General features: G+C 48.0%; 1 protein-coding gene across 2 annotated transcripts in view; it reads right to left on the bottom strand.

Moving 5' to 3' along the window:
- The window catches only part of PPIB (peptidylprolyl isomerase B), a 28,155-nt gene extending 15,991 nt beyond the window's left edge, over positions 1–12,164 (bottom strand). The window contains exons 1-2 of one of the 2 annotated variants that reach the window (XM_073579552.1): positions 11,905–12,155; positions 1,614–1,727 (exon numbers count right to left, since the gene is read on the bottom strand). In XM_073579552.1, the coding sequence (XP_073435653.1) occupies positions 1,614–1,727; positions 11,905–12,039 (249 nt within the window). In that variant the 5' untranslated portion in view covers positions 12,040–12,155. Of the gene's footprint in view, positions 1–1,613; positions 1,728–11,904 lie in introns of both variants that reach the window. The other variant, XM_073579553.1, reaches the window with a different exon arrangement.
- Between the last annotated feature and the right edge of the window lie 2,710 nt (positions 12,165–14,874).

Raw genomic sequence — 14,874 nt, 5'->3', positions numbered from 1 at the left:
CTACATGACTGCAAGCGTTACACCAATACATAATCATTCATAGATTTGCTGATGAGCCATTATACCGGGTGAGTCATAAAGGACGGACGTTTTTAAACTAATCATAAAATCGTTAAATATAAAGGACGGATGTATTTGAAGTGGCTATAACTCACCACCAGGTGGAGGTAGAGATGTGCGGGAGGCGGGGTTATGTTTGTGAGGTGAAAGCATTGTTTTTATTTTAGTTTCAGTTTAAGCTATGGTGCCGTGGACGATAGAACATCGCGTTTTTGCGTACGACAGTTTTGTCAAGAATAATGAGTGTATCACAGCCGTTCAGCGTGAGTTTCGGCGTCATTTCAATATTCACAGAAATCAAGCTGTTCCCGCTCGTAACACTATCCTACGTTGGGTTGAAGCACTCCGTACACGAGGTACACTAATGAACAAACGACCACCGGGGGCTCCACGAACGGCACATACCCCTGAAAATGTGGAACGCGTCAGGCAAGCCATGCTGCGTAGTCCGAGTCGATCTGCTCGGAAACATTCTTTAGAACTTGCCCTCAGTAATCGTACAGTAAGGCGTATTTTGCATTTAGACCTGCATTTCCACCCCTATAAATTGGCCATTGTGCAACAGTTGGAGCGCGGGGATTACGCAGCGCGACTGAAGTTCGCACATGAGATGGAAGCAATTATTGAGCAAAACGACAACCTTATTTTATTCATGAGTGATGAAGCTCATTTCCCTGTCAATGGCATGGTTAATCAGCAGAACTGCCGTTATTGGGCCTATGAAAATCCGAAAGAATTACATGAACGACCGCTGCACAGCCCTAAGGTAACGGTGTGGTGCGCTATGGGCAAATATGGCGTGATCGGTCCGTACTTTTTCGAAGGCGATAATGGCAATACTGTTACCGTGAACTCACAACGTTATATCGCCATGATAAATAACTTCTTTGTTCCTGAGTTACGACGGCAACATATCCCCATCTCTAGTGTGTGGTTTCAACAAGATGGGGCAACGGCCCACACAGCCGGAGCAACAATGAACGTTCTTCGCCCTCTCTTCCCTGGTCGCATCATTTCCAGGTTTGGCGATATTAATTGGCCTCCTAGGTCCCCAGACCTGTCCATGTGCGATTATTACTTATGGGGTCAACTCAAATCACGTGTATACAAGCTTAAGCCTCGATCATTACAAGAACTGAAGGAAGCTATTCGAGTGGAAGTTGCCCAAATCGACAGAGTTGTGTTGGAACGTGTTGATGCCAACTTCCAAGAACGCCTTTGGAAATGCATCACTGATAATGGCCACCACATGGCAGATGTTGTTTTCCACACTTGAATTTGTCAAATGCTATTAGTATACGTAACCAAATCTGTGAATACATTTATATTTAATAAATATTTAACGATTTTATGATTAGTTTAAAAACGTCCGTCCTTTATGACTCACCCGGTATTACATGTGTATCATGTCTCCTGACAGTTATAGAAGAACTTAGGAATGTATATTTTATAAGACAATCACTTCATTATTTTTGTGTGACCGCAGACCTCGTGCCGGTCTAGGACGGAGCATGGATATGACACGCCTGTATACTCTCGCCTTCAGTTCTCACCTCTCCAGTTGCAAGTGCAACAAAGTTATCGACAGTCTTGGGAACAGTTTTGCCAAAAAGTCCAAAGACTACACGTCCAACCTCTTCATCTCCGATTTTGATATCAAAGAACACCTTTAGAGAGAGAAGGTCAAGAAAACAAGTCAGCCTCCAAAGACACACGTTTATCGGTAGGTGGGCAGGGAAGACGCTTGATAACATTGATCCAGACATGACACTTACAGACTACAATTCAGTGTACTCCGCGTTAGCAGCTCAGCCCATTCTTCACATGTAATACCGTAATTGGCAGATAAAATGTGATGTATAGAACAATCACACAGTGACATCATTCTAATCCTAATCTCCGAATAACACCAGGTTCGTAATACAATCTTAACCTTTAGGACACGTTAATATTTTTTTCTGGACGGTGCGGCAGGTCTGCCCAGAACAATAGTCCTGATATTAAAGCAGTTTATTAAAAAATATAATCGGATACAAATAAAAGGTCAGAGTCAGATCGTGCCACCTCCTAAATGGCCTCCATTCATCAAAGCTTCACAAGAAGCCAAAAAAAAAAAAACCCCAATCAATTATTAGGCTGTGCATGAAAACGTGGGAAGCCTTTGCTTTGGGCACAAGTTACATCTCAGAGCGCACGTTTCTCACTTTGTGACGCGTGTTATGATGTATTCACATTGCGGGGCTTGGAATCTGGAGCCTGCAAAACGCGCAGGCGTGATAGCCTGATGTCAGTTCCCGGGCGGCGCGCACTGCGCATGCCCGAGAACTGTTACCGGCGGGCGCCTGCGCTGTGCCATGTAACGGCGACAGCAAGGCAGAAGGAGGCGGCGCAGGGCGGGCATGATGGACGGATGGTAGGCAGCTGATACAGGGGGACACACCATACCTATGGGACACATTACAGGTATGAGAAGCTATTTATAAAAGTTAATATTTCGGCGTTCCTGGGGGTCAGAAACGGAAGAACCAAATTCACAGAATGCAGCCTTAGTGCTGCTGAAGGTGGCTCTTTTAGTTAACAGGTGACAGGTTCCCGTTAATGAAACACAGGCGCCTCTTCAAAACTAATATTTTGTTACTCAACTCTTTCCTAATATAATGGCATTCTCCAAGACTGTAGATATTTAGTGCGGAGGTTATGGAAAGGTTTTTGGCTATTTTCTACAGATAAAAGCAAGATGCAAGGTAAAAACATATAACCTTTTATTAAAGGTTATGTTTAAACCCCACTTTTTGCCAATGTTACATTGTTTAGTGGATCTCCCTGCAATACCAGATTTGCTATTACTACTTTCTTGTTGCTGATCAGTAAGAGACGTCTAGTTGAAAAGGCCCAATGGCTCAGGAGGTCTGCAGATCTACGAGCCACCCTGCATTTATTAGTGTTATTCACCCTTTAGGCTGGGTGACCACGATCGTTCTGTACGCAGCGTACATTCGCTGCATCCACTGCACTGACGTCTATTGAACGCAGGTAAATCCACATGTGCTCACTGAACCATGCTGATTTACCGCATTCAATACATTTGATTGATGTAATTTGAGTAGCAAAGACTGTCGGTCTCCGCAAGAGAAAATGACATCCTGCGGTCAGGAAAGATGCACGGCATGGTAGTCTCCATGGGTGATCCACGGCGTATATGGACGCATAGTGGGCATGGGATTTCTAGAAATCCCATCCACTATGCTGCATCATCTGGACACTGTGGGTTTGATGCTGCGTAAATATGTAGCATCAAACCCGCAGCATTTACTGATCGTGGGCACGTAGCCTTAGAGAGAAGTTCATGTCCCCTGAGTTACATAGCAGAGCACGTTACAGAATAAAGGTTGTTATGAAGTCTTCTGCCAACTCTCCTGGAAGGCAAAAATGAAGCATGGAGTTTCTGCAGCCCTACCAAGGCTGTGTTCACACGGTGCATTTTTGCTGCATTGTTTTATGCAAATTAAAAGCGGCTTTTCACAGTACCAGCAAAGGCTATGAGATATCAGAAATCTCAAGCACACTTTAGTTTAATATTCCTGACTGAATTGGAAAACCGCTTTTTTTTTCTTTTTAACCCCTTTAGGGTATGTGCACACGTTGCAGATTCTACTGTGGATCCGCAGCGGATTTGGCCCTGCGGATCCGCAGCAGATTCTGCTGCGGTGTACAGTACCATTAAAGTCTAAAACCAAAAACGCTGTGCACATGCTGTGGATTTTTCCGCGCGGATTTTCTGGGGATTTGAATCCACAGCATGTCAATTCTTCGTGCAGATCCGCAGTGTTTTGACGCCTGCTCCATTACAGGAATCCACAAGTGTCAAAACACAGGGGAAATCCGCACAAAATCTGCAGAAAATCCGCACTAAAACGCAGGTCATTTTACCTGCGGATTTAGCAAAATCCGCACGGAAAAATCAGCAGGGTAGTCCGCAACATGTGCACATACCCTAACGACTAGAGGTATTTTTGCATTTTCATTTTCTGCATTTTCTGCTCCCCTTCTTCCCAGTGCCATACCTTTTTTCATTTTCCGTAACTTTGGCCATGTGAGGGCTTGTTTTTTGTGGGACAAGTTGTATTTTTGAATGACACCATTGATTTTAACATATCGTGTAACAGAAAACAGGAACAAAATTGCAATTGTGGTGAAATTGCAAAAAAAAAGTGCAATCTCACAGTGGTTTTTTGGGGTTTTAAATTTGTTAACCATGTTCACTAAATGCTAAAACTGACCTGCCATTATGATTGTCCAGGTCACTACAAGTTCATACAAATAACAAAAGATTGACTGGCACTTCCAAGCTAATGTGAACAGGAATTCAGACTTCAGCCTAAGAGAGGTATTCACACTAGACAGGTAGGGTGGTCCCAACAGCATGAGACCATCTTGTCGTTGGTTGCTGGGCATGCATGAATTGGCCAAATTATATGCTAAGCATCTTAATTTTTTCTTATTATCCAGAGCAGTATTGCTACTCATATTTCATATATTCCATGTCTGCATGCTTTAGCACGACAGAGTGCAACTTCTTTTTGTATATTACGAGTTCATAGACATCAATGATGTCTAGGTTCTTTTTTATTTAAATGGTGGGAAAAAAAATCCAAACAAGGCGCATTTTCTGAGACCTGTAGTGTCTCCATTTTTCGAGATCTTGGGTTGGGTGATGGCTTATTTATTGCGTGCCGAGCAGACGTTTTTATTGATACCATTTTGGTGTAGATATGATCCTTTCATCGCCCGTTATTGCAATTTATTTTAATGTAGTGGCGACCAAAAAGACGTAATTTTGACGATTGGGTTAATTCTTGTTTAATATTGATAGGGCGATTCTGAACGCGGTGATACCAAATATGTGCATGTTTGATTTTTTTATTTTATTTTGAATGGTTCGAAAGGGGGCGATTTGAACTTATTTTTTAATATTTTTAATAATTTTTTTTTTTTTTTTTTAATTTTGGCATACTTCAATAGTTTCCATGGGAGACTAGAAACTGCCATAACCCGATCGGCTCTGCTATATATAGGCGATGATCAGATCGCCTGCACGTAGCAGAAATGCTCACTTGCTATGAGCGCTGACCAACGGGCTGCACTCATAGCAATCCGACTATCACCACCATAGAGGTCTGCTGGAGACCTTTGGTGGTCATGACAACCCATCAGTGACCAGTGATCACGTGACTGGTTCACCGATTGGTGGGACTTCCAGTGCGCTTCCAGAAAAAGCAAGTTAAACGCCGTTGTCAGAGTGACAGCGGCATTTAACTAGTTAACAGCCATGGGTGATTCGCGATTCCACCCGCAACTGTTAGAGGCACATGTCAGCTGTTCAAGACAGCTGACATGTGCCAGGAAAGATGTGGGTTAAGCGCCAGAGCCTACATCAAAGGGAGGGAGTCTGACGTGGGTGTATTATTACTTGTCACTTTCAGCGTTTTTGCAGTTTTTCACCCATAGAAATCAATGATTAAACACAGCAAAAAATTACAGCCATCCGTAACAGGCACTAAACTGTATCAGCATGAAAAATGCAGCAAAACTTGCTTTTTTTTTTTTTTTTTTTAAAGCAGCTTTTTAGGCTGTTGTCACACGTTGCCCTTTTATTCTCCGCAGGCAAAATCTGCCATCTTGGCTGTAAAGAAGCTGTTTATTAAGGCAGGTTTTGCTGCGTTTTTAGAATGTATTGCATGTGGTGCGTTTAATAGATGGCAGCACATTGGGTAAAAGCAAACATGCGCTGCATCCAAAGAGCTGCTAGTTCTGAATTGTGAGCACCCGGCCTTAGACTTTTCTGATACTGTAAAACGCAGCTTAAATTTTGAATAATTAAAAAAAAAACTGTGCAAAAATGTAATGCCTGTATATAGCCTCATTGCTAAGAGTGCAGGTTTTGCCTGCAAAAAAAAAAAAAAAAGTAGTAAAAATGCAACATGTGAACATAGCTGCTCAACAGTAATTAGGATAAGGGAGGCAAATCAGCCTTTAATGTGGCTAGGTATATAAGTTGCCTATACCAGACACCACCTTACCCCTGCTCAGACAGTATGTCATGTCCTCCCAGCTCAGCTATTATAATAGGAAAAGTCATGGTATACAGACACTTTTAAATCGATAAGAATTAGAAGGGTCTATAAGATTATAAAAAAACACAAGTTTTTTTTATTTACACATTAAAGGGAACCTATCACCAGTTTTGGCTGATATAAGATAGGGCCACCACCTTTTAGGGCTGATATGCAGCATTCCATAATGCTGTATATCTGCCCTCAACCCGATACCTAAGAGAAGAAAAATAACACCTGCAGGGCGGTCTGGTCCGAGGGTTGTCGCTGGTCTGGTGCCTCCCATCTTCATGCTATGTTGGCTTCCTTCTTGCTTTGTGTGGATGACATGTCCTTGCATCATCCACACAGGCTCCCCCGGCATCATGCTCCTGTAAAGGTGTGCCTATCTGTCCTGTTGAGGGCAGAACAAAGTCCTGCAGTGCGCAGGTGCCGAGGTTCTCTGACCTTTCCCGGCACTTGCGGAATGAAGTACTTTGCTATCCCATCAAAAGGGCAGAGAAGTAGGCCTGCGAAAGAGCGTGATGCTGAGGAGATGTGTCATCCACACAAAGCAAGCAGGAGGGTGGCATCGCAAGTAGATGGGAGGCACCGGACCAGCGACACCCCTCGAATCGGACCGCCCCGCGGGTGACTAGAATAAAAGTTATTTTTCTTCTCACAGGTCGGTTTGGGGGCAGATATACAGCATTATCGAATGTTATATATCAGTCCTGAAAGATGGTGGACCTATCTTATATCGGCCAAAACTGCTGATAGGATCACATTAAACAGCACTACTTTTGTCCATTTTTTGTGACTTCTATGACAGCTTAGTCCTATTTATTTCAATGAGGTGCAGGTACCAAACACAGCCAATGGATGTGGGAGGTACTGTTCTTGGAGAAGGTAGAACCATTTTTCTGATCCTGGACCACCCCATACCTCCATCACATGGATCTACTCAGACCCACTAACTAATATGTGTTTTCACTACTCTGAGGATATCCTGCTTGATAACACAAGAAAAACTGATCAGTGAATTGCTGTCTGTGCTAGGAAATCCACTCCACTGAATTATAAGGGACGATCAATGTAATGGAGCTCAGGAATAAAAGTTGTGGGACACTACCAGAAAGGAATTGGGCTGTCGCTACTTTGATATTGATGACTCTACCGATCCTTGTTGTTTAGAAGTGACTATCCGCAGTGAATTCAGAGTGGTCTCAGGTCTATGGCTGGCTTGACTCCATCCTGACTGCATAAAATTAAGCTAATGTGAGTAGATAGCACAATTCTAGAGCGCTGCCTCCTGTAGCTGCAACCTCCACTGAGTTCCGGTAACGTCACGTCAAGTTCCAGAACCTCCTTGCATCACGCGGGTGTGACGCAGTTGCACGCACCAGTCCTGATTGACTGCTCTGTGGGTGAAGTCTCACTGCACGTCACCGCTCCGTATCCAGTGCGCGCTTGTGGTTAATGAAATCAGAGGAGAGCGGGAAAGCGTGTGCTGTGATACTATGATCCTGGGCTGGGATGTGTAGTGAGACGAGGCCCACAGCCCAGTCAGTCAGGAGGTGGCTGGCGACTGGGTCTTGCGGATGTGGTATTCTAATGACACTCAGCTCCAGCTCTGCTGCGATCATGAGCCGAGTGTCCGTTTTCTGTGCTCCGATCCTCTTGCCTGAGAAAAAGCTGTGGAGGAGTCTGATTAATTTTTCCATTGCCGGCGTCCGAGGAAAGCGCACCGCATTTGGGTGATATCTGAGTGCAGTGCGATGTTTCACACTCATCCATAGGCTTATATGGGTGCACGCTATCGATTCACAAAAGCAATCCTGAGATAGTCTTTGCGTGCTGAACTGGCATGAGATAATAACCTATGGGGCAACTCGCATCTGCCAACATCCAATTTTTTAATGGACTGCACTCATCCGATTACATTACAAGTGGAATTGCGCCCCAAGACTGTGAATCTTCCTCTTGAAAACCTATACCGGAAATAAGTAGCAAGTTTGCTTAGTGTGAACATACCCTTCTACATCAGTCTTATTCAGATGAACAGGACAGCCTCTAAAATGTAATTTTTCAATACCCACTAGCCAATCAATAGACTGTATCATGTGGTCATCACAAGGGTAACCCAAGAGGAGACCAACTTCTTAGCCATGCACCGAAGGATGGCGCACAGTCATACTGATGGCACCCGCTATACACTGCTGAATGGGAGACGCAGGATTTGGCTCACGTGTCAGATTTTTATTTCACCTGATAACCATCCATTTTTATAGGAAACATTTATGGGTTAAACACCAATTATCACCAGCAGAAAAGTTCCCATTTGCTGTGAGCCCTGGGAGTATAGATAAAGCACCATACAGAAGATTTACAATGTATAGGGTTAAAGGAAATGTAAGGACTGGAAAGCGGCCTCAGACACACACATGTATGGATGAGAATACAGTGTGTATTATACACTGAATATACATGCTCATCCATATACCGTATGTAAATTATATACACAAACGTGCAAAATGTTAAGCGCCCACACTATATTAGGCCTCTTTCACATGTCTGTTTATTTCCGGCACCGGAAAAATCGGTATCGGAGACATCTGTGTGTGTGTGTGTTACTTGTGGCACACATGTGGCAACCGTGTGCTGCATCAGTACCACATGGTCGGCCAGCAAGGAAGAAGCGCTACAGTAAGCGCTGTTCCCCGGTGGCAGGTGCTGAACACGGCTCTCATCATTCTCCCCTACTCTGCCGGCAATCGGCGCGAGCAGGGGAGAATGAGGAGAGTTATATTAAAGTCAGAACGATGACAGCAGGTGGGAGCTTTTGGGACTATTACTCCCATCAACCTACACCTGTGGCCGCTAACAGTGACAACAGGAGCAGATGAGGGTATTCCTCACCCACCGCCTGCGCTATAACTAAATAAATGAATGAAAAACCTGGCGTGGGTGCCCCCTATTTTCTATAACCAGCCTGGCAAAACTCACAACTGGGGTCTGCAAACCTCAGCTGTCAGCAAGGTTGGTTATTCTAGGTGTCTGTGTTTTCTTACAATTTGTCTATGGGGCTAGTAACCTCAGGGCTGGAGGTCATCTGACAATACAAAGGTGACATCAACCCCCCCCCCAACTATCACCCCACTTGCCACCCCCTACAGGGCAAAGCGCCAGAATTGGCGTATCTAATAGATGTGCCTTTTCTGGGCAGCTGCAGGCTGCTGTTTCTAGACTGGGGGGGCCTATATCAATGGCCCCTCATCAGCCTGAGAACACCAGCCCCCAGCTGTGAGCTTTAGCAAGGCTGGTTGTCAGAAACTGGGGGAGGGATGCCATTTTTTAAAAAAATATTTATTTACATAATTAAAAAAAAAAAAAAAAAAAAAGCGTTGGGACCCCTCTATTCTTGATAACCAGCCTTTCTGAAGCTGAGGGTTGCAGGCCCGAGCCGTGAGTTTTGCCAGGCTGGTTATAGAAAATAGGGGGAACACGCTGGGTTTTTCATTTATTTAGTTATAGCGCAGGCGGCGGGTGAGGAATACCCAGATTATCCGCTCCTGCTGTCACTATTTTTAGCAGCAGCAGGTGTAGGTTGATGGGACTAAGGGTACGTGCACACGCTGCGGATTGGGGAGCGGATTTGGCAAAATCCGCAGGTAAATCTGCAGGTCAAAAGACCTGCGGTTTTTCATCTCCACAATAGAGGAGATGGCAAACTGCAGCGGAATCCGCAGAAAGAATTGACATGTCAATTCTTTCTGCGGTCTCAAAACCGCGGAAAAATCTGCACCATCTGCACAGCGTTTTTTTATTCCCATAGGGAATAATGGTACTGTACACCGCAGCAAAAACTGCTGCGGACCCGCAGCGGCCAAATCCGCAGCGTGTGCACACACCCTAATAGTCCCAAAAGCCCCCACCTACTGGCATTGTTCTGACTTTAATATAACGCATCATTCTCCCCCTCTTGCGCTGATCGCTGGCAGAGCAGGGGAGAATGATGAGAGCGTCTTCAGCACCTGCCGCTGGGAATAGCGGTTACTGTAGCGCTTCTTCCCCGATGCCGATGCGTGTGGCACGGATGACATCCATGTGTGCTCTCCGTGTGCGGGACGTTTTGTGACCTGTACCAATGGTAAAAAATGGACAAGTCAGCTTGTTTTGCCCACGGACACACGGTCTGTGGAAACACACTGACATGGGAACAGATCCATTCTTTTGAATGGGTCTACGTGTGTACGTGTCTCTGGTGGGTGTGAAAGAGGCCTAACACATTATACAATATATATTATACACACGTGCAAAATACTCATCACAAGTAAGGTGTAATATTATATATATAATACATATACACACACATTTTTATACACCATACAAGCAGGGGTGGACATCTCATTGGTGCCGCTCCTGCACAGGGGCCCACACGCGCGCGCGCCGCTCCTGCACAGGGGCCCACACGCGCGCGCGCCGCTCCTGCACAGGGGCCCACACGCGCGCCGCTCCTGCACAGGGGCCCACACGCGCGCCGCTCCTGCACAGGGGCCCACACGCGCGCCGCTCCTGCACAGGGGCCCACACGCGCGCCGCTCCTGCACAGGGGCCCACACGCGCGCCGCTCCTGCACAGGGGCCCACACGCGCGCCGCTCCTGCACAGGGGCCCACACGCGCGCCGCTCCTGCACAGGGGCCCACACGCGCGCCGCTCCTGCACAGGGGCCCACACGCGCGCCGCTCCTGCACAGGGGCCCACACGCGCGCCGCTCCTGCACAGGGGCCCACACGCGCGCCGCTCCTGCACAGGGGCCCACACGCGCGCCGCTCCTGCACAGGGGCCCACACGCGCGCCGCTCCTGCACAGGGGCCCACACGCGCGCCGCTCCTGCACAGGGGCCCACACGCGCGCCGCTCCTGCACAGGGGCCCACACGCGCGCCGCTCCTGCACAGGGGCCCACACGCGCGCCGCTCCTGCACAGGGGCCCACACGCGCGCCGCTCCTGCACAGGGGCCCACACGCGCGCCGCTCCTGCACAGGGGCCCACACGCACGCCGCTCCTGCACAGGGGCCCACACGCACGCGCGCGCCGCTCCTGCACAGGGGCCCACACGCGCGCCGCTCCTGCACAGGGGCCCACACGCGCGCCGCTCCTGCACAGGGGCCCACACGCGCGCCGCTCCTGCACAGGGGCCCACACGCGCGCCGCTCCTGCACAGGGGCCCACACACGCGCCGCTCCTGCACAGGGGCCCACACACGCGCCGCTCCTGCACAGGGGCCCACACACGCGCCGCTCCTGCACAGGGGCCCACACACGCGCCGCTCCTGCACAGGGGCCCACACACGCGCCGCTCCTGCACAGGGGCCCACACACGCGCCGCTCCTGCACAGGGGCCCACACACGCGCCGCTCCTGCACAGGGGGCCACACGCCGCTCCTGCACAGGGGGCCACACGCCGCTCCTGCACAGGGGGCCACACGCCGCTCCTGCAAAGGGGGCCACACGCCGCTCCTGCACAGGGGGCCACACGCCGCTCCTGCACAGGGGCCTGTTCTGTCAGCGCTCACTATAATACACACTATATACGGCTCTTGCTGCTCACTACTCCGCCATCACACCACAGGACAAAGCCCCCTGCGGCATCCTCCGGCCCCGCCACGTCTGGTCACGTCCGTGGGACGTCTCGCGCATCTGCAATGACTGCAGTGTCTGGCGTCCGTGGCCGCTGTGCTCGCTGTTACCTTCACGGTGACCTTGGGCCCCTTCTTCTTCTCGTCAGCCTCGGAGCCTCCAGGGAAGAGCAGGAAGATGATGGAGCCGGCAATGAGCGCAATGGCAAAGAGCAGCTTCATGTTTCTCTCCAGCAGCCGAAGCATCAAAGAGGAGAGCGGGCCGCGGAGGGGAAGAGAAATGGGCTCCGGCCGGCGTGACGTCACCGTGACTGGCGCAGTCCATCGGGCGCCAGGAGGAGGGGTGTGCAGTGTGGGAAGTCAGCGTTCACAATGAATGACTTCGGGGAGGGCTGTAATTATCGCTTATAACCTTTCAGGGACACTTTATACACGCACTAATAAGATTAGTAGGCGCATTACAGCATAACGACCAGGGCTACTTTACGTCTTATCACTAATGACTTCACTGTACAGCATTGTTTTTCCTGGTCCTTTCCTAAGGTCACTATTATTCCAGCAGTTAGTTCTGACGTGTCGTTTGACTTCTCTTCAGCAGCAGTAATCGCATTAGACTAGGACGCGACCACATTTGTGCCCCCCTCCTCCTCTTAAGGCCCCTAGTTGTGTGTGCCACGTTACGATTTTATTATTGGGTGTCAAATCAGCCAATCAGAAGTGGACATGCCAGACAACTCAGCCAATAGAAACGGTGGCTGTAACATGCCTTGCAGCCAAGTGGCAGTCACTATGAGGGTATGTGCACACGGAGTATTTTGGCTCTGCGGAATTTGGAGAGAAAACCGCAGGTAAATCCGCAGGACAAAAGTCCTGCGTTTTTAGTAGAGTTGAGCGAAACGGGTCGAAAAATTTCAAAAGTCGCCGACTTTTGGCAAAGTCGGGTTTCATGAAACGAAACCCGACCCTAGGATGAGGTCGGCGACTTCAGCGCCAAAGTCGCGTTTCAAAAGTTTGTTTTGCGCTCTTTTTCAGCCAATCAGGATCCACGGACACTGTGGGCAACGTGATGACATAGGCACGGGTCACCACCATCTTTCAGAAGGGCATGCAAGTGATTGGCTTGCTTTGGTGGGCGTCACAGGGGTTATAAAAGGGCGTGCACGCCGACCGCCATCTTACTTCTGCCGATCTTAGCATAGGGAGAGGTTGCGGATTCTGTAGGGAGAGCGTTAGGCAGGGAAGAAGAAAAAAAAACTGCTTCTGCTGCTAGCGATTTTGCCTGTACAACACACCAGTCACTGTGTGTGCAGTGCAAGGGGAGAGGGGAGGCTATATAGTGGTGTATCAGTGGTGTTGGTTGTTGGGCTGCCTTCTAAGGCTTCCTGACAGCTGCATTGCTGTTTACCCACTGCTCTGCAAACTGCTTTTTTAAAAGCAATCCCAATTTTTTTTTTTTTGTCCTGCTGAGGTACTGAGCGTGCATTTTTTCACACCATACAGCGGTGTACGCTCCTCACACAGTACCGTGTAACGGCTGTTATCACAGCCACAGTGAAGCTATCTGTGTGTCACTGTGGAAGGATAAGTGGAGGACTTGTTCCGTTCTTACAGACCTACACTCTAGGGAGATTCCTATTCTGCCCAATTCTACATACCCCTTGTAGTTTGTGATACACTAGCCAATTTCTGCCTGTGACATAGCGCTCTGATATTCAGTGGGCCTCACACAATCCAAAAGTGTCCAATGTCCACAAGTGTCTGCAGAAATTCAAAATCTCCCTTATCCTGTAGTCACTTTTTTCACACCTGTGCCATCGAGCCTGTGACATAGCGATCTGATATTCAGTGGGCCTCACACAATCCAAAAGTGTCCAGTGTCCACAAGTGTCTGCAGAAATTCAAAATCTCCCTTATCCTGTAGTCACTTTTTTCACACATGTGCCATCAAGCCTGTGACATAGCGCTCTGATATTCAGTGGGCCTCACACAATCCAAAAGTGTCCAGTGTCCACAAGTGTCTGCAGAAATTCAAAATCTCCCTTATCCTGTAGTCACTTTTTCACACCTGTGCCATCGAGCCTGTGACATAGCGCTCTGATATTCAGTGGGCCTCACACAATCCAAAAGTGTCCAGTGTCCACAGAAATTCAAAATCTCCCTTATCCTGTAGTCACTTTTTTCACACCTGTGCCATCGAGCCTGTGACATAGCGCTCTGATATTCAGTGGGCCTCACACAATCCAAAAGTGTCCAGTGTCCACAAGTGTCTGCAGAAATTCAAAATCTCCCTTATCCTGTAGTCACTTTTTTCACACCTGTGCCATTGAGCCTGTGACATAGCGCTCTGATATTCAGTGGGCCTCACACAATCCAAGTGTCCAGTGTCCACAAGTGTCTGCAGAAATTCAAAATCTCCCTTATCCTGTAGTCACTTTTTTCACACCTGTGCCATCGAGCCTGTGACATAGCGCTCTGATATTCAGTGGGCCTCACACAATCCAAGTGTCCAGTGTACACAAGTGTCTGCAGAAATTCAAAATCTCCCTTATCCTGTAGTCACTTTTTTCACACCTGTGCCATCGAGCCTGTGACATAGCGCTCTGATATTCAGTGGGCCTCACACAATCCAAAAGTGTCCAGTGTCCACTAGTGTGTGCAGAAAATCAAAATCTCCCCTGTCCTATAGACACCTTGTACCTTGTTTTACATTACTATATAGTTTGTTGGATTTTGTCTACATTTCTACCAAAAATGAGGAAGGCTGGTGGAAGAGGCCGTGGAATTGGGCGGGGGTTGGCAGCTGGTAATGATGGTGTTGGTGGTGGATCTGATGGTAGTGGCAAAAGCAAAATAGGACCGAATGCAGGAGGTGTTGAGCCTGCGTCATCGTCTGGCTCCACAAGGCCTCGAAGGCTTAGTTTTCTAGGAGTTGGCAAACCGCTTTTAAAGCCAGAGCTTCAGGAAAAAGTTTTGTCTTACATTGCTGACTCAGCCTCCAGCTCTATCGCCTCCTCTTCTGAAGTTGTAAAAAATAAAAGCACTGAGTCGTCATTGGAGGCTCATGTTCATGAACCACACCTT

This window comes from Dendrobates tinctorius, unplaced genomic scaffold (assembly GCF_039654945.1).
Source record: "Dendrobates tinctorius isolate UK_male_01 unplaced genomic scaffold, ASM3965494v1 ptg000062l, whole genome shotgun sequence".
Lineage (NCBI taxonomy): Eukaryota > Metazoa > Chordata > Amphibia > Anura > Dendrobatidae > Dendrobates > Dendrobates tinctorius.
The sequence above is the reverse complement of the archived record's forward strand: the minus strand, read 5'-3'. Positions and strand labels throughout refer to the sequence as shown.